Source organism: Mauremys reevesii, linkage group 10, assembly GCF_016161935.1.
Source record: "Mauremys reevesii isolate NIE-2019 linkage group 10, ASM1616193v1, whole genome shotgun sequence".
Lineage (NCBI taxonomy): Eukaryota > Metazoa > Chordata > Testudines > Geoemydidae > Mauremys > Mauremys reevesii.
In genome coordinates, this window is record NC_052632.1 from 26907577 (window position 1) to 26931354 (window position 23778).

A 23778-nucleotide genomic window follows, 5' to 3' on the forward strand; every position below is an offset into this window, starting at 1 on the left:
GCCTGCTACTTTGTGGCTGCTTCCTGAGGTTTCAAGCTCCAAAAACCCCATGTTTAAGACAACCCCCAACAGAACTCCAGGGGAATAAAGTCATGTTACTTCTCACAAACTGGTAGCATCACCTTGCCCCTTAAATGTGAAAGGACCAATGCAGCAGTCTGTGCAAAATGAGCTGGAGTGGCATATACCACCTGTTCACAGGCCCTACTCACCTTTTCTTCTGATTTTCACACTCACTACCCTTGTGGAAGTAGTGGAGTCTTTCTGCCCTCACGTGGTCTCTGTTCCCCAAATGGTGTTTTCTGTCTGGATGTCTTCCTTGGGGCATGGAAAAAGAACCAGCTAGTGACTCAGTGACTGCTGCATCTTTGACTGAGATACCTTATGCGGCTGCTTTTCAGATGATGGCTCAGACCCAAAGGAATCCCTGGTAAGTGGGAGGCTAAAATAGCTTCCATTTCACCTGACATTTGTCTACTGAGTGAGGCCTACACTATCCTGGTACACTTCAGGAGTCACACAATTGATATGGGCAGGGGATAGCCAGCAAATTACTGTGGGCACCTCAGACTTTCTTTTCTAGGGAAGACTTTCTCCTACTGCCTAAGAGCCTCTAGTCTTTGGACTTTATTTCGCAAGGTATAAATTACCTCTGTCATCACTGAATGACAGTAGGCTTGTTTGTGCTGTAAGTGTCTCTGACTCTAAAATAAACAGCATATCTTGCAGTTGGGCAGTGTTGTAATTTTCATTATCCATTTCCTGTTACTTTTTTTGTGCTCACTAAATTTCCGCTTTCCTCTCTCTTCACAAGACATTTTTTAGAATTAGAGACAAAACCAAGAAGAGGAAACCTTTGTAATCCTTCCTCCCAGAAGAATGAATTTTTTGGTGATCCTGGCTTTCCTAGGACGAATTACTGGTATGTTTCCTATTAAGAAAAATTGCTCATTTCTATGCATATCTCACTTTCTTAATTCTTAAGAGTATTTTGTGTCAAGTTCATTTTCTGGGATGTTTAATCTTAATACATACTGCAGTGTAGCATAAATATGAAATTGATGAATTAGAGTTGGTTTAAGTTTGGTTAAGAATAGATTGTGTTATAAAGAAAGGCCCTGACTAGCAAATAGAAGGGAAGTCTTGAAAATAAAAAGGCCAGAAGACATGGAGTAGGGAGGATGGCTGGTTCAAAAAATAATTAATGAGATAAGGAAATTTCTAAAAAGAATGCCTCTGACTGACAGGGTGGACTGCAGATGGTTTTAAATAAGGCAAGGAACCAGCCTGGACCTTTCCACCCCACATACCAGTTTGATCTTAATAGTAAAGCCTGTGTGAACCGAAGTGCAATGAAAAAGCTGTTGGACAGTAAGGAGGAGGAGAAGAAATAAGGAGCAAATATCTTGTGGGAAAGCAGGTTGTAAATCTTATCTGGATTAAAACTGAAAATTAGGGTGAACTCTCAAATTAGCCATTAGCTAATGTGATAACTGGCTCTGGCATCATTTGTTTTTTGAAGGGTATAAAAAGAGTTATGAATTCGAAGGTTCTCTGTCACACCCTACCACCTGATCATGCTCGTGCACACCAGGACTAGATGGTTTTCCCTAGGTCTGGCCTATTTGTAAGTGATCGCATGCTTATGAATACTTTATTACTGTACTGGGTGTAGTGACTGCTTATTTCAAGGCTGACAGGCATGTTTAGAGGCATGTTAAAATACTATTTGGCCTTTGGACTTAATAAAGGAATTTATGGTTAAATTAGTGTCTGTGGTCTCCCATATTAATATTAATTATTTCTAATATTATTAATTCAACAAGAAGCATTCCTGATTGCAAGCTATAGTTACTGACTTTAACAATGTTGTAAAAGGTTATTTTCTCAACCGATAAATGGACTGGGGAGTGGGGAGGGGCATTAGAGATGTCAGGAAAGTGCATTTGTGTGAAATACGGAGGAGGAGGGTTAGGGGGATGTTTCAAAAGTGCACGTAGCTGGTGGCAAAGTTAACTGGGACTGGGGAGTTTTTACTGGTGGTTCCCAGATCTCTCTTCCCGAGCAATAGATCCAGCAATATCCCTGGGATGCAGTGATGCAGGGACTGTGGGAACACTTTTGCAAGAAAAGCAAAGATATCAGCATGGACTCTTTCTTCGGTTTTGTCAAGTGGCAATGACATTTTACATTGCACTTGGTGAAGTAATTCATAGAATATTTCACTAAGTAAAACTGAGTCACTTTTTAGGGAAGCGTTTTTCTCTATTTTGGGGCCAGCTCTTGCCTCCCTTACTCAGAAGGAGTAGCACCTTACTTACTACTCCCAGCGATAAGGGTCACAGAGTCTGGCCCTCAGTGAACCTGTACAGTGCTAATGTATTACATATCACCAATTTCCATTTTGCTAAGGAAATTTTCAAAGAGAAAGTTAGAAATTGCTTTCAGCTCTATTTATTTATTTATTTATTTATTTAATTGAATATGGGCTCAAACCTGCTACTGGTGAAATCAAAGGTCTTAAAAATATACACAGAAATTCTGAGTGCTTTTTTTTTTTCTGGTACAAAAATATTTTTTCCCTAACTGTATGTGCATAACTGAGCTTCAAACACAGCTTTGTGCTAGCTAAAGTCACACCCACAGCTGAGCAGGAGAACAAAGATTTATTAACTGTCAACCTCTATTTTTGCTTTTGAAAGTATACATGGGATATATTGTGTATCATGTGTCCACAGCTGATAGTAAAACCGGGTAGTGTTGGAAAAGTTTCTAGTCAGAATCCGTTTTGTCCTGAGATGGAGGTAGAATCATCAAAGCAAACAGTTCTGGTCTCGTCCCTTAGCAGTTCTCAAATGATTTCACACACGTGGCTGTCTTGAGCCACTGTTCTCTTCTTAATGAGGACATATCCTAACAGCACTCTTATTAAGCTAAATTAATACATTCATACAATAAACACCCCAATAACCAGTTCAAGATACAGCATCAATAAAATAGCATAGGGCAGGATCAAATCAGTCGTACCCTGATTGGCTAAATCTACCCCAAGAGATCCAACAGAAGCTATTTTAAGTAATTTTCTTAGGTCTTTGTGGCAAGGACTCTCCTATGAAAGGGAACTACTTTATAAGGGGCGGGGGGAAGTCCTGTTGGGGCACCATCCTGTTGTGGGAGGCAGAGAATAGGCCCTGAAAAGTCCATCTGCCCTTCACTCTGTTCAGAAAGAGCACAATAGAGCAGGTTGGAGGGCTCATTATCTTTTGAAGGGAGAGTGTGTCACAGGGTCTGCTCATGGCAGAAAGATGCTGGGGGGACAGAGGAATGCAGGGCCTGTTGGGGCTTTTGTAGTTTGGACAAATATTGACACTTCCAGATTCCATGTGTGGCAAAACGTCCTCAACTTCGCTGGTTAAAATTTGACAAAATTCAAAATCTGATAAAATTTTACATCAAAAGTTTGAATTTCAATGGATAAAAAAACTGGAAATAAATTGTTATTTTCACAACGTTCTAATCAAAACATGAAATTTCGATTGAAAAAAAGTGGAATATATTTCCCTATCTTTCAACCCCAATTTATTCAGTACTGTGTTGAAAAAGCTGTGAAAATACAAAAGCTAAAATGTTTTGACTATTTACTTACCATCATCTATGCTTATATTAACATAACGCTAAGTATGCTTAATTCTTTTCAGCAGACCAGCCGGAGGAGCTCATACACCATTTTTTGTTGCAGTTTACCAAAATGGCTATATTTTTATAATAACTCTAAAAAAAATTTAGGAAAGAGGATTGGAGACATAATCATGATGACAGTGTCTCTTTGACACATGCCTCATAAAGCCTTTGAAATTCACATGTAGGCCCCAATTCTGTAATCAGTAATGGCATGTGAGTAACTTTATGCATGTGAATAGTCTCATTGAATTTTGGAACTGTTCATATGCACAGGGACTTAATCTTTATGTAGTTTGTAAAAGTCAACTAGCAAGGGCCAGATTTTCTAAGTGAAAACTGCAGTTTTGTGCCATGGCTGCTTGTGATTGGTTACTGGCCAAGGGAATTAATAAATATGGCAAGTGTTAGTATGAAAATACATATTTGTACCCTCTTTTCTTCTTTTGAACTCTCTTTGGTGTCATTCTCATGGTCAGAAATGGCCACAAAAATACCCTTTAAAACAAGGCCAATGTCAAGGCTTAAACTATGTAATTTGATCAGCGTTCACTATGATCTGTGCAATATTCTGCTCATTCCGCAAGGTCCAAGTATAAAATTCTAGATCTGTGTTCTTAGTGCCTGATCCTACAAAGTGCTGTGTGTGTCATAGGAAGTGCTCAAAGCACTGAGCTTCTGCTGATGGCAAGGGGAGGATGTTCAACATGACCCAGGAGGAACAGAGCAGCATCCCAGAAGCACACAAGACCACAGGATTGAACCCTTACTGATGCTCATAGCCTGCAGCACTTTTTTTACACTATTATTTGTAAGATGATTTCTGAATCATTTTGCATCATTAACCATTTACATATTTTTAACAGGTGAGACTTTCTTTCATCTTTATGAAAATGGAAATTTCACACTTACGTGCAATGGAACAGTGGCTAATGAGAAGAAGGAAACAGTTTGGTATGAAGCTGAAGAATCTCTGCAACAATTCCAAGTAATCAACTGCAGTAATCAACAGCCTAAAGTAATCAATGGACCAAACAAATGCTCTGATAAAACAAAGTGTACAAACCAATTATCAAAATCTGCTTCCAAAGCTGGTGGGGTATTTGCATGTGAGCAATTTACAAATACTGGAACATCACAGACTTGCCCACTTTTTACCAATGTGATTCACTGCAGACATTATAACTTTTTTATTGTGGTGACAATAAACATGACTTCAGGTGAGTGCTTTTCTTGTGTGTGTGGGGCGGGGGGGGGGGGAGGGTTTATTTTTTCAATAAATTCTAGAGCTGAGAGGCCAGAAAGGGAGTTAGTGAGTTCAAGAGGAGTTTATTTAGAGAATTCAGGACTGAGGACCAGATTCTGCCCCTTTTACTTACGGTGAATCATACTGTTCTCCACCAGTGTTCCCTTGACTTAAAAAAGAAACACTTATGGAGGAGGTGTTATATGAGTGAGGGTGACTGAATTTGGCTTTGAATGAATTAGACATCTGAACTAGGCTGCGTAAAGTGGTGAACAAAAGTGGAAGTTGTTAAAAAAGAAAAGAAATTAAAACAAAAATCGGGTGGGTGGTCAATGAAAATCCACACTTTTTGCCATACTAAGTCTACTTACCCTGTTATTTAGATGCATTCCAACTAAAAGGCCTACTCATGACTTCTTTATTCAGTTTTCGCTCAGCCCTTTTTTAGCTGAATAAGTTGCTCTTCACTTCCCCCTATGTAGTGATGCTGGTACAGTTTACCTGCCACTTTTCTACTTTAAAGTTGGTAGGCGAAGGGATCCTTGTATATGGTGGGCCATGGGACTACACTGATTCATGCAAGCTGAGGATCTAGCTCACAGATTGTAAAACACTAATGCCCAGTATTGTGCCTTGCTCTTTGAATTTCTTCCCATAGAGTGAGATTCTCAACCATGCTCTGGCTGGGTAAATGGGCTAAAGGGTTTCTAAAATCAGCATCTGGTCTGGGTAGAATTTCCTTTTGGCACAGGAACTAAGGAAGACAGCAGCAGACTGTCCTTTCAACAACACTCTTGCAACTCCTGACATAGCAGGTATGGCTTGGGTCCAGGCTGTAGAATGCAGCACTACTTAAATTCAGGGCAGTTGTCCCTCAGGGCTGCCTAAATTGTACTGAGGGCTGTTTAAAGCTACTTTAGCCCCTCTCCACCTGGGTTGTGAGTTTTGTTCTGTGCATCTAGAGGCACAGCACAGAATCTTACCTCTAGTGTTTTAAGCTTTCAATCGATCATAAGCACAACATTGGGTTTGTGCCTATTTTGCACAAGCAAACAACCATTTGTGCAGACAAGGCACCTAAGTACCAAATTTGTGTGTGCAAATATTTGTCGAGCACCCATAACAGGTATATGCTAAATGTTGTGTCTGCAATTTGGAGCCTGATCTGAGGTTAGTTGAAAATTGACCTTATAAATGTTGCAGAATCTCACTCTACAGACCATTGTTGTTTTTAAATGTGTTCATGCACATATTAAAAATGACTGCTCTCTGAATGTCCTATTTAATATACATTGCACGTCAACTACTTTATCCAGAAAATATGTAATCTTTAATAGCTGTTTCACAATTTCACATTTTTTCAGCCATTTGTCTAATAATGTATTTTGTAGCTGATACTATCAGCACTTAGGCCAGGGCAAACCCCGAAGCAGGCAGCAGAAATGACAACATGTGTTTACTGCAGTGTGAGAATTTGGTTTTCCAGATGTTAGGACCGAAGGGCCCTCAATAAATCATCTAGTTCAGTCCCCTGCACTCAAGGCAGGACTAAGTAATAACTAGACCATTCCTGACAGGTGTTTGTCTAACCTGCTTTTAAAAACCTCCAGTGACAGAGATACCAGAGCCTCTCTTGGCAATTTGTTCCAGTGCTTAACTACCCAGACAGTTAGGAAGTTTTTCCTAATGTCCAACATAAATCACCCTTGCTGTAATTTAAGCCCATGATTCTTGTCTTATCCTCAGAGATTAAGGAGAACAACTTTTCAGCCTCCTCCTTGTAACAACCTTTTATGTACTTGAAAACTATTATCATGTCCCCTCTTAGTCTTCTCTTCTTCAGACTAAACAAACCCATTTTTTATAACCTTCCCTCATAGGTCATGTTATCTATTCCTTTAATCATTTTGTTACTCTTCTCTGGACTTTCTCCAATTTGTTCACATCTTTCCTGAAATGTGGCACCCAGAACTGGATGCAATACTTCAGTTGAGGCTGTAACAGTGCAGAATAGAGTGGAAGAATTCCTTCATGTGTTCCTAAGTCTCAGAAGTTTTCTCAGTGAAACTGGACATGTATCTGTAGGTGGAGTTGCATAGTTAGTACCTCTAAGAGCATGCCCCACTTCTGTGGTGCCAATAGACAGCTGGTCCAGCCCATGAATTATTATTTTGATGACCACCAATGGACTGAACATGCAGTGCTGAGAACCTTCTGTGTGGAGCTGAGCACCTTCAACTTCAGTGGAATGTGCAGGTGTTGGCAACTTCACAGAAGGTACTCTGACCTCACAGGATCGGTCCCCAAATGGCTATTTAAAATAGCTGACTTCTAGCCATAGTACATTGGGTATTTGCACCTGTTAAAGTAAAAATGCCTTGTAAATTGTTCATTAAAATAAAACACTCACCCCCCATTCTAAATAGAAACGAAACAATGTTTTTGCCCTGAATTCTGTATCTGAGATGATGTTTTTATTGGAAAATTTTCAAATTTCTAAGAATCCTTTCAAAGGCAAAGCATGTTATAACATGTTACAGTGCATGTTTGTCATATCTTTTGTGTTTGTTTCATTCTGTATTGCAGATAAGGAGACATTTGAGACCATTCCCGGAAAATCACACAATAATCATTTAGTAGTAGAAGAAAGTAACATCATTCTCTCTTGTGAATTTCAAATGAAGCAATCAGCACAAACATTTGTTATATATTGGATCAAATATACAGAAACAAGCAAATGCCTGTTTTCTGCTGCGAGAGAGCCATATACTTTCTCGTATAATACACATTGCTGTACTGATGAGATGATCAAAGGACGATTATTGAACTATACAAGCTTAGATTCAGACGAGAAACATGTAGTCCATAATATGACCATCTTGAATGTTACTGACTCTGACAGTGGAACTTATTTATGTGTTGTAAATACCTGGTCAAGAGAGAAACATGTGTGGAAGATTGCAAATAACCTTTCTATAGAAGTGAGGAATCGAGCCATTCCATGTAAGTTAGAAGTTTTGTAGTTGGGGTTGATACCAGAGATGCTTATAATTTTGCCAAACTTTTGCTATTTGGGATAAAATTTTCCATGCTGGGAAAACTTCTGCGAAAATGGTTCAGCCATTTTTTAGAACAATCTATGGAAAAATATGCTGTATTGCCCATGTTAAAAATTCTGGTGACATTTTCTTTGAACAGATCTAGTGCCCCATGCTTTGGAATAGGGACTTGCCATTTGGCAGGAGAGCAGACTTCGTGTTAGCGGTGTCCCTTTTACCATTCCCATGAAAGTCTGCCCAAATTTGGCCAAGTTATATAAGCCTTTAAAAATCACAGTGCACAGATGCTCAGTAAAGACTTCTTAGATTTCAGCCACTAAATTCCCCAGTGCTCCAGCCCAGTGCTGAGTGGGGCTTTCCCTGCAATTGCAGCTCTGGGTTGCTGTGAGCCATGTTGCATCCAGTTCCAAGCAATTGAACTGAGACTGAACTTCTGCGCTTTCGGTGACATACCTGCTGGGCCCAGGCTTCGTGGAGGAGGAGGAATGAAGAGATGCTAGAAGCCAGGCAGCCAGTGGTGGGAGGGTGGAGAGAGCAGAGTGTGACAATGAGTTTGGTGGGGGAGACTGAATGCAGGAGGCTAGTGGAGAGGGGTGGCAGAAGAGGGAAACTGGGCTTGGGAGCTGGGGTGGGGTCTACTGGGACTGAGAGCTGGAGACAGAAATGTGTGTGTGTTTGTGTGTGGTGGGGGAGGGAAGGACACTAGAAGCCAGTAGGTGGCAGGGAACACTGAGATCAGATGAAGAACTGGGAAGAGATTGGGATTGGCTGGGCAATGTGCCTGGGACTGAGAAGCAGTGGGATGGGGGAAGGAGGAAAGGGCGGATCAGAGATCTGATGAGCCAGGATGTGTGGGGTGGGAGGAAAGAAGTGGGAATGGCTGGGCAAAAAATAGTGGACTAAGTAGCCGGGATGGGCTGGGGAAAATGCTGCGATTAGACAAGGAGCCCAGGGAGGGAGAATGGGACTGGGAAGCAGTGGGGCTGGAGAAGATGAGTGTGGGAGGGGGAGACTGGAGGCAAGCATTGGGAAGAGGACTGGTGACTGCAGTTAGGGTAGGCAAGGAGAATAGGACTAGGATGGAGAAGCAACAGGACTGAGACAAGGACAGGTTTGAGAGGATGGGGCAAAAGGGGTCATGCTGGGAGGGGATTGGGCAGAAGAGTCCATGCCTGCAAGAGCCAGCCCCTCCAGAGCCTGGCATGGAAGTCAAGATTCCTGAGTCTCACCATTCCTCTGCTGTCAGCAAATATCTGTGAAACTCACGGGGAAGGTGTCCTGTCCCCCTCTAGTGCTGATCCACATGACAACCTACTAATACTGCTATCAGTGTCAATGTTAGCTTATGTGGCATAGGTCTTTGTGGTGGATCTAAATGTCCCAACCCTGCCAATGACCCAGTGGGTATCAATATGATGTCACATAATAGAATTTCTATTTTTTCAGCTTGCTTTCTTAAGAAAACAGTAAATTACACGCTCTGCCCCCCCGCACCCGCACACATTAAGAGCATTAAGGTTGCAGAGTCAAGCACTCCAAAGTTGGGAGATGCCAGTACTAAGATTGCTGACTTGAGATCCTGGGATCTGATTTGCAGAAGTGCTGAGCACTGGCAGCTGCAACTTCAGTCATTGGGAGTGAACATATAAAGTGGTATAGAATGCTAAGTTCTATGCAATAGCAGGTCCTAGGCATCTCAAATGAGGGATGGAAAATTAGTGGATTTGTAGTCCCTAATATCTCTGACCTCAGTTCCCCATTTGTCCAAAGGAGTTTACAGTCTAGAATTCATTTTTTTAAATGACTTGGTTTGAGGATTAATCTGATTAACTGTAGGAACAAATGACACTGTTTCAAGGTCTTGTCACCAGCTTGTGCCAGCATGACACATAGCCAGAGATCATGAAATCCTAGCCCCATTAAGTGAATGGTAAATATCCCATTGACTTCAATGGAGACAGGATGTCGCCCATAATTGCTATAGGATAAAATCAAGGTCAGGTTTGCAGAGCAGTAGCGGGATGTAAGGCAAACCATGGATTGCAGTGTGGGGACGACAGAAGGCTCTGTAGAGATTCTACACTCACACCCCACCCCCGTCTCCTCTCCATAAGCAGGTGAATGAAAATGGGCGGAGAATGGACAGATTCTTGGCTCTGCCTCCCCAACACATTGGCGAGCTACACTAGATAGTGAACTGCAAGAAATACCCTGCACCAGGTGTAGACTTAGTGCAGGGCTAGGGGAAGATCTGGAGGCAGCCTGTGGCTTTTTCAGGGCTCTTGGCAAAACACAGTTGAGTCCAACATTTGTACCTGCAAATGACTGTGGACACAAAAATGGAGGACAGTTTTAAGCCCCTTTAAAAATGTGAACCTCAGTATTTATGCTTTACAGTTGTGCTGCATTAACCCATTAAAATACTACAGTATTCTCCAGTTATCTCACTAGGCACTGCAGTATTGCTACTATAACATATATTATGTTGCATCATTACAGTAGAATATCGCAATATTTTCTCATAATAAAAATTAGTTTACAGAAATCAAGTTATCTGCTGCTTTTATTACCAATCCTAGCATACTGTATCCTGGAATCATCCACATTAATGGGTTGCTGAATGTGTATTATTCACATAATTGTTAAACATTATTTGATCACTTGAAAAGCACTATCCACATAATAGAGGTGATAATAAAGTGTTTTTACCAGCATTGGGTTACATTTTCAAGATTAACTAACCCTGGTCCTCTCTTTAGCCTCTGCTTCCGTGCCATTGTATGCCACCACTGGATTGATCGTAGGGATTATTATCATCAGTGGGATAGCATGGTTGATCTATAAAAATAAAATCAAATCAAAAGGTAGGAAAAGTAAAATTAGTAAGTAAGATCTGCAGGAATATTTTAAACATTGAAACTTGACAGTGTGTTTTATTTATCTGTTACAGGAAAGCCATCTGCACAACTTCCCAGGTACGGCCTTGAATGGACATAACCAATGAAATATTAGTATCATTTTTAAAGTGTTTTTTCCAGTTGATAGAAATGACTAAATGGATTCTTCCCTTATCTTTTTATTTTAGAGCTCAGGCTGCTCTTGAAATTTCTGGAGATGAATGTGAGCATTACATTTTTGATAAACCTTTTTGAAATGATTGTCTACTTAGCACATTTTGAGAATTGTGTACTATGGATTTCTTAGACTGTCTGTGCACGGTATTAAGTTTTTAAACTTCAGATAATGCCAATGCTTTTTTTGACCAGTAACTTTTTGTTAATCAAATTAGTTTTGGTTCACTAGACAGTTGTTCTTTAGGGAGGATGGTCTTGCAATAAGGCACTGGAATAGGATATGGATTATCTCAGTTAAATTCTTGTCTCTCTCACAGGCCTGGTCTACCACTACGCATTTAAACTGGTTTTAGGAGCGTTAAACCGATTTAACGCCACACCCGTCCACACTAAGAGGCCCTTTATATCGATATAAAGGGGTCTTTAAACCGGTTTCTGTACTCCTACCCAACGAGAGGAGTAGCGCTAATATCGGTATTGCCATATCAGATTAGGGTTAGTGTGGCCGCAAATCGACGGTATTGGCCTCTGGGCGGTATCCCACAGTGCACCACTGACCGCTCTGGACAGCAATCAGATCAGAACTCAGATGCAGTGGCCAGGTAGACAGGAAAAGCCCCGCGAACTTTTGAATATCATTTCCTGTTTGCCCAGCATGGAGCTCTGATCAGCACGGGTGGCGATGCAGTCCGAAATCAAAATCCAAAAAGAGCTCCAGCGTGGACCGTGCGGATGTGATCGCTGTATGGGCAGGCAAATCTGTTCTATCAGAGCTCCGTTACAGAAGACAAAATTCCAAAGCATTTTAAAAAAAATCTCCAGACAGTGGCCACAGCAGGGACTCAGCATGCTGCTGCGTGACAAACGTAACGGAAAGCCAAAGAATCAAATGGACGCTCATGGAGGGAGGGAGGGGGGACTGAGGACTCAAGCTATCCCACAGTTCCTGCAGTCTCCGAAAAGCATTTGCATTCTTGGCTGAGCTCCCAATGGCTGTAGTGTCAAACACATTGTCCGCGGTGGTTCAGGGCATAGCTCATCAATTTGCCCCCCTCACCCACCCCCAGAAGTAAAAGGGAAAAAAATCCTCTCTTGACTCTTTTAAATGTCACCCTATGTTTACTGAATGCTGCTGATAGATGCGATGCTGCAGCAGTCATAGAATCATAGAATCTCAGGGTTGGAAGGGACCTCAGGAGGTCATCTAGTCCAACCCCCTGCTCAAAGCAGGACCAAACCCAACTAAATCATCCCAGCCAGGGCTTTGTCAAGCCTGACCTTAAAGACCTCTAAGGAAGGAGATTCCACCACCTCCCTAGGTAACCCATTCCAGTTCTTCACCACCCTACTAGTGAAAAAGTTTTTCCTAATGTCCAACCTAAACCTCACCCTCTGCAACTTGAGACCATTACTCCTTGTTCTGTCATCTTCTACCACTGAGAACAGTCTAGATCCATCCTCTTTGGAACCCCCTTTTAGGTAGTTGAAAGCAGCTATCAAATCCCCCCTCATTCTTCTCTTCTGCAGGCTAAACAATCTCAGTTCCCTCAGCCTCTCCTCATAAGTCATGTGCTCCAGCCCCCTAATCATTTTTGTTGCCCTCCGCTGGACTCTCTCCAATTTATCCACATCCTTCTTGTAGTGTGGGGCCCAAAACTGGACACAGTACTCCAAATGAGGCCTCACCAGTGCTGAGTAGAGGGGAATGATCACATCCCTCGATCTGCTGGAAATGCCCCTACTTATACAACCCAAAATGCCATTAGCCTTCTTGGCAACAAGGGCACACTGTTGACTCATATTCAGCTTTTCGTCCACCGTAACCCCTAGGTCCTTTTCTGCAGAACTGCTGCCCAGCCATTCGATCCCTAGTCTGTAGCAGTGCATGGGATTCTTCCGTCCTAAGTGCAGGACTCTGCACTTGTCTTTGTTGAACCTCATCATATTTCTTTTGGCCCAATCCTCTAATGTGTCTAGGTCCCTCTGTATCCTATCCCTACCCTCCAGCATATCAACCACTCCTCCCAGTTTAGTGTCATCTGCAAACTTGCTAAAGGTGCAGTCCACACCATCCTCCAGATCGTTAATGAAGATATTGAACAAAACCGGCCCCAACACCGACCCTTTGGGCACTCCACTTGATACCGGCTGCCAACTAGACATGGAACCATTGATCACTACCCGTTGAGCCCGACCATCTAGCCAGTTTTCTATCCACCTTACCGTCCATTCATCCAGCCCATACTTCTTTAACTTGCTGGCAAGAATACTGTGGAAGACTGTATCAAAAGCTTTGCTAAAGTCCAGAAATAGCACATCCACTGCTTTCCCCTCATCCACAGAGCCGGTTATCTCATCATAGAAGGCAATTAGGTTAGTCAGGCATGACTTGCCCTTGGTGAATCCATGCTGACTATTCCTGATCACTTTCCCCTCCTTTAAGTGGTTCAGAATTGATTCCTTGAGGACCTGTTCCATGATTTTTCCAGGGACTGAGGTGAGACTGACTGGCCTGTAGTTCCCTGGATCTTCCTTCTTCCCTTTTTTAAAGATGGGCACTACATTAGCTTTTTTCCAGTCATTCAGGACCTCCCCCGATCGCCATGATTTTTCAAAGATAATGGCCAATGGCTCTGCAATCTCATCGGCCAACTCCTTTAGCACCCTCGGATGCAGCGCATCCGGCCCCATGGACTTGTGCTCGTCCAGCTTTTCTAAATAGTCCCGAACTACTTCTTTCTCCACAGAGAGCTGGTCACCTCCTCCCCATACCGTGCTGCAGATGCACCTCCTCCCCATACCGTGCTGCAGAGTGCAGCTGTCTGGGAGCTGACCTTGTCTGTGAAGACAGAGGCAAAAAAAGCATTAAGTACACTAGCTTTCTCCACATCCTCTGTCACTAGGTTCCCTCCCTCATTCAGCAAGGGGCCCACACTTCCCTTGACTTTCTTCTTGTTACTAACATATCTGAAGAAACCCTTCTTGTTACTCCTAACATCTCCGGCTAGCTGCAACTCCAAGTGTGATTTGGCCTTCCTAATTTCACTCCTGCATGCCTGAGCAATACTTTTATACTCCTCCCTGGTTATTTGTCCAATCTTCCACTTCTTATAAGCTGTTTTTTTGTGTTTAAGACGAGCAAGGATTTCACTGTTGAGCCAAGCTGGTCGCCTGCCATATTTACTTTTCTTCCTACACATCGGGATGGTTTGTTCCTGCAACCTCAATAAGGTTTCTTTAAAATACAGCCAGCTTTCCTCGACTCCTTTCCCCGTCATGTTATTCTCCCAGGGGACCTTGCCCATCAGTTCCTTGAGGGAGTCGAAGTCTGCTTTTCTGAAGTCCAGGGTCTCTGTTCTACTGCTCTCCTTTCTTCCTTGTGTCAGGATCCTGAACTCGACCATCTCATGGTCACTGCCTCCCAGGTTCCCATCCACTATTGCTTCCTCTACTATTTCTTCCCTGTTTGTGAGCAGCAGGTCAAGAAGAGCTTTACCCCTAGTTGGTTACTCCAGCACTTGCACCAGGAAATTGTCCCCTACACTTTCCAGAAACTTCCTGGATTGTCTGTGCACTGCTGTATTGCTCTCCCAGCAGATATCGGGGTGATTAAAGTCACCCATGAGAACCAGGGCCTGTGATCTAGCAACTTCTATTAGTTGCTGGAAGAAAGCCTTGTCCACCTCATCCCCCTGGTCTGGTGGTCTGTAGCAGACTCCCACCATGACATTACCCTTGTTGTTCATACTTCTAAATTTAATCCAGAGACTCTCAGGTTTTTCTGCAGTTTCATACTGGAGCTCTGAGCAGTCATACTGCTCTCTTACATACAACGCAACTCCCCCACCTTTTCTGCCCTGCCTATCCTTCCTGAACAGTTTATATCCATCCATGACAAATGGATGGATATAAACTCCAATCATGTGAGTTATCCCACCAAGTCTCTGTTATTCCAATTACATCATAATTCCTTGACTGTGCCAGGACTTCTAGTTCTCCCTGCTTGTTCCCCAGGCTTCTTGCATTTGTGTATAGGCATGTAAGATAACTCACTGATCGTCCTGGTGTCCCAGTATGGGGCTGGAGCCCTCCCCTCTTGCACTCACCTACTTGTGCTTTCTCCCGATATCCCACTTCCCCACTTACCTCGGGGCTTTGCTCTCCTTCCCCCGGTGAACCTAGTTTAAAGCCCTCCTCACTAGGTTAGCCAGCCTGCTTGCAAAGATGCTCTTCCCTCTCTTCGTGAGGGGGAGCCCATCTCTGCCTAGCAATCCTTCTTCTTGGAAGACCATCCCATGGTCAAAGAATCCAAACCCTTCTCTCCGACACCATCTGCGTAGCCATTTGTTGATTTCCACGATTCGACGGTCTCTACCCTGGCCTTTTCCTGCCACAGGGAGGATAGACAAGAACACCACTTGCGCCTCAAACTCCTTTATCCTTCTTCCCAGAGCCACGTAGTCTGCAGTGATACACTCAAGGTCATTCTTGGCAGTATCATTGGTGCCCACGTGGAGAAGCAGGAAGGGGTAGTGATCTGAGGGCTTGATGGGTCTCAGCAGTCTCTCCATCACATCATGAATCCTAGCCCCTGGCAAGCAGCACACCTCTCGGTTTTCCCGGTCAGGACGGCAGATAGATGACTCAGTCCCCCTGAAGAGAGAGTCCCCGACCACCACCACCCTCCTCCTCCTCCTCTTGGGAGTGGTGGTCGTGGAACCCCCATCCCTAGGATGGTGCATCTCATGCCTTCCAATCAGTGGAGTCTCCTTCTTCTCTGTTCCCTCAGATGTATCATCCACTCCACTCTCTGCACTAGTACCTGAGGAGAGAACATGAAAACGGTTGCTCACCTGCATCTGTGTTACTGGTACATGGACATTTCTGGTACTCTTTCCTCTTCTGGAAGTCACATGCCGCCAATTATCCTCGCTGGCCTTCTGTCCCCGCTGTGTAGCCTCCTCTGAATCTTCAGAACATTGTGCCCATTGAAGCTGATCCTGATGTCTATCCAGGAAATCCTCATTTTCTTTTATGGAACGCAGGGTTGATATTCGTTTCTCAAGACCTTGAATCTTCTCTTCCAATATGGAGATCAGCTTGCACTTTGTACAGGCAAAGTCACTTCTATCCTGTGGAAGGAAGACAAACATGGTGCATCCTGTGCAGGTCACAACAGCGGATCGCTCAGCATCCATAGTCTCTTCCTTCTAAGAGCTTCCTTACTTGTGGCAGAAGCTACTCAGGGTATGGCTACTCTTGCGAGTTGCAGTGCTGGTGGAGGCTTTCCAGCGCTGCAATTAGTAAGTGTCCACACCTGCAGGGCACATCCAGCGCTGCAACTCCCTGGCTGCAGCGCTGGCCGTACACCTGGCTCAGCATGGGGAATAAAGATTGCAGCGCTGGTGCTGCAGCGCTGGTCATCAAGTGTGGCCACACACCAGCGCTGTTATTGGCCTCCAGGGTATTAGCAGATATCCCAGAATGCTTTTATAAATTACTCTCTTTGTTTTGTTATGCAGCCTCTCTTTGTTTTGTTGTTAACTTGGAGCTCCGTAGCTCCGTTGATCCGTTGATCCCGGAGCTGTTTATCTACAAACACAGCTCCTGTTTGCTGTGATCAATCTGTGAAAAATCAAATGAGATAATGAGGCAGGCAGGGAGTGAGTGTTTGCTTGACAGAAACGGGGCAGAGGGGAGAGAGGGAGTCCGTTGGCTGCAGGCTGTTTGCAGTTAAGAGTTAAGGGTAAGGGATCGGGAACATGTTCTGATTTTTCAAGGCAGGAAGGTAACACACAGTGTTGGCTCCAAAAATCCACTCTCTCTCTCTTGCCCGCTCCCTGTCACACTACGCCCCACCCCACCCCCCTCTTTTGAAAAGCACGTTGCTGCCACTTGAACGCTGGGATAGCTGCCCATAATGCATCACTCCCAACAGCGCTGCAAATGTGGCCACACTGCAGCGCTGGTAGCTGTGAGTGTGGCCACACACCAGCGCTGGCCCTGCACAGCTGGACGACCAGCGCTGCAACTACCAGCGCTGCAGATTTGTAAGTGTAGCCATACCCTCAGAGGAACCTGCGAGAGGGGGGCCTCAGTAGGCTCTCTCCAGGCGAACTCCCAGGCAAACTCCTTCTGTTTGCCTGTTTGCTGCTCAGCTGGTTCGCAGCTGACTGCCTTTTTATAACAGTCAGGCCCAGCTGGAACAAAGCGCTCCCAATTCACACTGTTCAAACAAGCAATCAATCAAGCAAGCACACGGTCAAACTGCCAAACTGTCCCCTCAACAGACACTCAGATACTCAACAGCACAGTCCCCCCTAATGCAGCGTCAATGGCAGCATCCTCGCCCCCCCCATGGGTGGCTGATGGTACAATATGGCTGCTATCCATCGTCATCATCAGCCTTGTGGCAGATGGTGCAGTACAAAAGGACTGGTATCTGTCCTCATCATCAGCCCGTGAGTGCTCCTGGCTGGCCTCCGGTGAGGTTGGCCGGGGGCACCTGGGTAAAAAACTCCTGATCATTCCAGGTAGATGGTGCAGTACGGCTGGTAACCATCCTCATCATAGCAACAGGGGGCTGAGCTCCATCAGCCCCCGCCCTTCATGTGTAAAGAAAAGATTCTGTTCTGCCTGGACTATCATAGCAGCGGGATGCTGGGCTCCTCCCCCCCACACTGCTTAATGTCCTGTCTGGACTATCATAGCAGCTGGAGGCTGCCTTCCCCTCATATCTCACTAACAAGTCACTGTTTCTTATTCCTGCATTCTTTATTACTTCATCACACAAATGGGGGGACACTGCAACGGTAGCCCAGGAAGGCTGGGGGAGGAGGGAATCAACAGGTGGGGTTGTTTCAGGGGCACCCCCTATGAATGGCATACAGCTCATCATTTCTGCGGGATCTGACACGGAGCGGTTGTGCTCTCTGGTTCTCTGATACACTGGTTCTCTAGTACACTTGGCCTATATTCTAGGCAGGACTGATTCTATTTTTAGATATTGTAAAGGAGGGATTGACTCGGGGAGTCATTCCCATTTTGCGCTCCCGGCCAATCTCAGCCAGGGGCACCTATGACAGCAGCAGATGGTGCAGCACAAAAGGACTGGTAACCGTCATCTCATTGCCAATTTACAATGGCATGGTAGATGGTACAGTACGGCTGATAACCATCTCTGCTATCATGCAAAAGCAAATTAATGCTGCTGTGTAGCGCTGCTGAATCGCCTCTGTCAGCGGCATCTAGTACACATACGGTGACAGTGACAAGAGGCAAAACAGGCTCCATGGTTGCCATGCTATGGCATCTGCCAGGGCAATCCAGGGAAAAAGGGCGCAAAATGATTGTCTGCCGTTGCTTCCCCGGAGGAAGAAATGACTGACGACATTTACCCAGAACGACCCGCGACAATGATTTTTGCCCCATCAGGCACTGGGATCTCAACCCAGAATTCCAAGGGGCGGGGAAGACTGCGGGAACTATGGGATAGCTACGGAATAGCTACCCACAGTGCAACGCTCCAGAAATCGACGCTAGCCTCGGACCGTGGACGCACACCACCGATTTAATGTGCTTAGTGTGGCCGCGTGCACTCGATTTTATACAATCTGTTTTACTAAACCAGTTTATGTAAATTCGGAATAATCCTGTAGTGTAGACGTACCCACATACATCCTGTCCCTATGCCCTGGGGCAAGTTACAGAATCTGTCTCTGCCTGAGTTTCTCCTCAGTAAAATGAATAGAACAATGCTTCTTGCTCTCTCTGGGGTGCTAAGATGAAGTCATGTGCTCTCAGTGTTTGTGTGTTCTGACAGAACAGTGCTGGGGCCACAGAAGAACCTGGCAGCTAAGTGATTCTGAATCGTTTTCCTAGCTACTAGAGGTGGGGTACTGTAGACAGTAACCAACACAAGTCTTAATTCTGGGCTGAATAGAATGGAGTCAAATTCCATTATTTGGAGGTAGGAGAGGAGAATTTACTTAACGTCTTTTTCAAAGGGATATAATTACTATTTTATTTAGTTGATTGATTTATTTTAGTTGATGTTTTGTTTTAATTCTGTGAGATTAATAAACTCTTTGATGCAGAGTAATTGTTTTACAGGTTCCCCGTATGCAGTGAGCAGCAGTAAAGACTTTCAAAGAAATGAAGTGTTGTATTCACTTGCAACGAGCCCATATGAGGACCCAAATGCAGCCTATTGTACAGTAGATAACACTGCAGCATCTGGCAAGGGACCAGGAGATGAAATACATACAGTCTATGCAGTGGTGCCACAATAGCTGTTCCTGTAAGTGACTTGTAAGAGGAAGTGTTATTTTTGACAAATGACATTGCAAATAGAACCACCCAGGTTAGTCACACTAGTATAACTAATAGGGGGCTATGTGAGTACAGAAACTCTTCACTTAAATTGTAGTTATGTTCCTGGAAAAATTCTATTTTAATTGAAATGATGTTAAGCAAATCCAATTTCCCCAGAAGAATTAATGTAAATGGAGGGGATAGGTTCCAGGGATTTTTTTTTTCACCGGACAAAAGACTATGTGTGTGTGTGTGTGTGTGTGTGTGTGTGTGTGTGTGTGTGTGTGTGTGTATAGACAGAGTATAAGTTTTAAACAGTTAATACTGTACACAGTAATGATGATTGTGAAGCTTCGTTGAGGTGCTGCAGTCAGACGGTGGAAGAGGGAGGGATATTTCCCAGGGAATGTCTTACTGCTAAATGATGAACTAGCACTTGGCTGAGCCCTCAAGGGTTAACATGTTGTTAATGTAGCCTCACACTCTACAAGCAGCATGAATGGAAGGAGGGGAGACAGCATGGCAGAGAGACAGAGACACACTCTGTGTGTGTGTGTGTGTGTGTGAGAGAGAGAGAGAGATGCACATTGCCCCTTTAAGTACGCTGACACCGCTCTAAGTACATTGCCATTTTAAGTAGATCAGCACGTTGAGACAGTAGCTGCTGCCTGCAAGCTCCCTCCGTCCTGAGCCCTGTCGTGCGTTCCCCCTGCTCTGTGGAGATGGGGTACAGGAGTGGAGGGAGGGGGCATCCTGACATTAGCACCCCTCTTCATCTCCCCCACCCCCTGCACAGCAAGCAGGAGGCTCCCGGGAGCAGCTCCAAGGCAGAAGGCAGGAGCAGCACACAGCAGTGTGGGGGAGGGATACCTGAACTGCCCAGCAATTAATAGCCTCCTGGGTGGCTGCCGCACAGGGAACTTAGGGGAGCTGATAGGGGGCTGCTGGTCCACCCTGGTTCCAAGCCCCCACCAGTTAGCTCCAACAGGCTGCTCTTTCTGCAAGCAGTGGACAAAGCAGGTGGATGCCAAAGAACGTTATAAGGGAGCATTGTGCAATTTTAAACGAGCATGTTCTCTAATTGATCAGCAACGAAACAATGAAACAACGTTAACCAGGACAACATTAAATGAGGCGTTACTGTATGCACTAATAATGGGAAATATGCTTCCAGTTGTATGAATCTGCTCAGGGGTCTGTTTCTCACTACAGTAGTATGGAACTTTATTTATCCCCTGTATCTTCCCCTTTTTAAGCTGTAGATTCGGAATTTCAAATCTGTGGCAAAAGGAACAGGCTAATCAGGGAATTGTTCAGCCCGAGCAAACCTTAAATTGTTCACACACTTTGGACAGCTGTGTCCTTTTAGCTAGTGCAAAACATGCATGAGGGAGAAGGCACAAGGAGCAGTGCATCGGTTTGTCATAACTGCAATTGCTGTGCTCTCCTGAGTGCAGGAACTGCTTCCTGGGATGCAAGCTGCCCAAAAAGTGGAATAGAAGATGCAGGGAGATGGTATGGCCATGGCCCGACCCGCTCCACCCTACACTCTCCTTTGGGGAAGCACAGCATCTGTTCTTGCCCAGCAATGCAGGGGAGTTCCAGGAAGCTGTGGTTAAATTGCTTTCCTGTCACATCTGGCTTTGAATACACATAGAAAGGCCTTTTATGATTCATTTAATCTCAGAATTCTCAAAGTTGTATTCTTGAGTGTTGGTACCATTGTTCTGGCCTGTATTTCTCTTGAGCACTAATTTACCTTAAAACAGCTACGAAATCACCACTACTACTCCTTTTTACAGTTAAAAAAATCACTTTGAGAGTAATGGGCCATAGTTTCCTGTCATATGCAATTGCTTTGATATCAGTGTAACTGAAACCTGGGAGGAAAATTTGTGTGAGATTGTTATTCAGAAGATACAATGAATGCTGAAATATATGACTTTCTAAAAGTTCTCTACTGACCATGAAATTGTTTTTCTTTACAAAGGAGCTGGAGAATGGACGTCGGTTTGAAAATGACTATCAATTTTTGGCTGATTTTAGGGGGGAAAAACCCAACATAGTAGCCATGACTACCCATTTTTGACTATTCAATGAGCTATCTTACAAAATATTGTGGGGCAGATCCTCTGCTGATATAAATTCTCATAGCTCCATTATGAAGCTATGACAGTTTGCACCAGAGGAACATAGGAATTGTCACACTCAGACCATTGGTTCATTTCATTCAGAATCCTGTCTCTGGCAGTGGCCTTCACCAGGTGTGTCAGAAGCAGATGCAAGAGTCCCCATAATGTACAATTATGGCACAACTTGCTCACAGGGGAAGTTTCTTCTCAACACCTTTCAGCTACAGGTTGGCTATACCCTGAAGCAAGAGGATTTTATAGCCCTCATACATCTTATCCTATTTAATGTAACTTTATCCTTAGTGTAAGAAAACCTATATAAATGAATGATTGTTTTAGGAACAAAGATCTTTATTTTCCTCCAGTTTTACACTGGTGTGATTCTGTTGGCTCCGTTGGAGATACTCCTGCTTTACCAGGGGCGGCTCTACAAAGTAGGCTGCCCCAAGCAGCGCAGAGCGCTGCGCCGCCCTTCCCCAGTCCCGCGGCGGGTCCCCTCTTCCCGCGGCTCCGGCATCCTGGGGAGGGCGGCATTTGGCTCCGGTGGAGCTCCCGCCGGCATGCCTGCGGCAGGTCCACCGGAGCCCGGGACGAGCGGACCTGCCGCAGTCATGCCTGCGGGAGCTCAACCGGAGCCGCGGGAAGACGGGACCCGCCGCAGGCATGACTGCGGCAGGTCCGCTCGTCCCGGGATCCGGTGGACCTGCCGCAGGCATGCCGGCGGGAGCTCCACCGGAGCCAAATGCCGCTCTCCCCAGGACGCCGCCCCAAGCGGGTGCTTGGCCCGCTGGTGCCTAGAGCCGCCCCTGTGCTTTACATTGGTGTAAGTAAGAGGAGGATCAGAAGCTTAGTCACTCAGGTGTGATTAATAGAGCAGGCAGAGTCAATTAAGGACACATAAATTTTTCTTCTTTAAAAAAGGCACATTGGGTATAATGATGTGAAGGGAGACTGGGGTCCTCTATTTATCCCCAGAAAAGGTGCAGCACAAACCATGTTCCAGGAACCAGGGCCGGCAGCAGGGCCACTCTCCTAGGAACCTAACAAAAACAGCTGGCCTGTAGTTGGCTGCCTGATTGACTACACCCCCGACTGAAGAGTCAGCAGCCCAGCACTTAAGCCCAGCAGCAGTTCAGTGTCTCTTCAAATCAGGTACCCATGGCTGAGCTAGCTCCTGTGTGTGCTTGTTCTAGCCCTGCCCCACTTCAGGGAACCTGTTTCTGACCCTTGGATCTGATTCCTAATTTCAGTTCTGGCACCTAGCCTCCGACTGTGGCTCTAACGCTGGGCTCCGGTGCCTGTGCCAACCACTAGGTGTGACTGCCCATGTCCTGGCCACTGACCCCATGGCAGTGCCAGTGTCCTCACATAAGCCTTTTTAGCCATCATAAAGGGAGAGGAACCTCAGCTAGGATGAGAGGATACCGTATTTTATTTTAGAAAAAAGTATAGTCTTATACACGGAAAAATACGGTAGTTGTATCTCTGTGCATATTTAAATCTTTAGTCCACTGGAATTTCGGTATTCTCCATTTACTTTCCCCTGCCTGCCTCAAAAGCTTGACACTGAGTGAAGTGATCCTCTTTCAAGGGCCTGTTGGCTCCATTCTGGATGCTCAGATGGGATAACTCCAAGGAGTCTTTGCAGGGGTGCTGGAGAGCCATTGAACCAAACTGTAAACCCTGTATATAACGGAAACTACTTTAAACCAGGGGGGTGGCAGCAGCCCCTGCACCCCTAGTTCTAGTACTGATGTGTCTCTGTAGTGTTCCCATTCCTTGCTGGTCTGGCTAGGGTGACCAGATAGCAAGTGTGAAAAATTGGGACACTTTATTTTGGGGGGGAGGGAAAGAATAATGTATAAGAAAAATCCCCTAATATTGGGATGTCTGGTCACCCTAGCTATGGAGAACTTAAGACTCCCTTTGAGTGTAATGGGAACTGGATCAGACCCTAAATGAAGAAAGATTGTATTGCTTCAAAGTCACAGCCTAGCAATAAAGCTTTCTGGTGATATCATAGCCATTAAGAATAATACCATAGACTTAATACATTAAGTAGAATAGAACATGATATGCATTTTTATGCCTCTGATTTTAATTTCCATATTGTACCATGTGTTTTTTTTGTTATGTTTATTTTAGCCTTCATATATGTGATACCAGTGAACTGCAAGAGGGCTTATAAAAGCCACAGAATGGTGTTAGTATGTAGTAATACAGATAAAGCTTTGAAAAAATTGCAAATAAACTAGTTTAAAAGTATTGATGTTAAA

At 44.6% G+C, this 23778-nt stretch overlaps 1 protein-coding gene across 1 annotated transcript; it reads left to right on the top strand.

Annotated features, from left to right (window-relative positions):
• The first annotated feature begins 794 nt into the window (after nucleotides 1–794).
• Nucleotides 795–21976, top strand: LOC120373472. The gene is made up of 8 exons (XM_039491910.1): nucleotides 795–922; nucleotides 4545–4898; nucleotides 7511–7927; nucleotides 10743–10847; nucleotides 10934–10958; nucleotides 11069–11103; nucleotides 19170–19356; nucleotides 21361–21976. Exons 1-7 carry the CDS (start codon nucleotides 880–882, stop codon nucleotides 19346–19348), a joined length of 1158 nt encoding a protein of 385 aa, XP_039347844.1. The 5' UTR covers nucleotides 795–879; the 3' UTR covers nucleotides 19349–19356; nucleotides 21361–21976.
• The last annotated feature ends 1802 nt before the right edge of the window (nucleotides 21977–23778 follow it).

What these genes read in the sequence shown, in the direction of transcription:
- LOC120373472 (XM_039491910.1), top strand. Translation starts at nt 880, where the DNA reads ATGAATTTTTTGGTGATCCTGGCTTTCCTAGGACGAATTACTG. An exon ending in CCATCTGCACAACTTCCCAG is followed by an intron (nt 10,959 to 11,068) that starts GTACGGCCTTGA and finishes TTTTTATTTTAG; the next exon opens with AGCTCAGGCTGCTCTTGAAA. An exon ending in TGAAATTTCTGGAGATGAAT is followed by an intron (nt 11,104 to 19,169) that starts GTGAGCATTACA and finishes ATTGTTTTACAG; the next exon opens with GTTCCCCGTATGCAGTGAGC.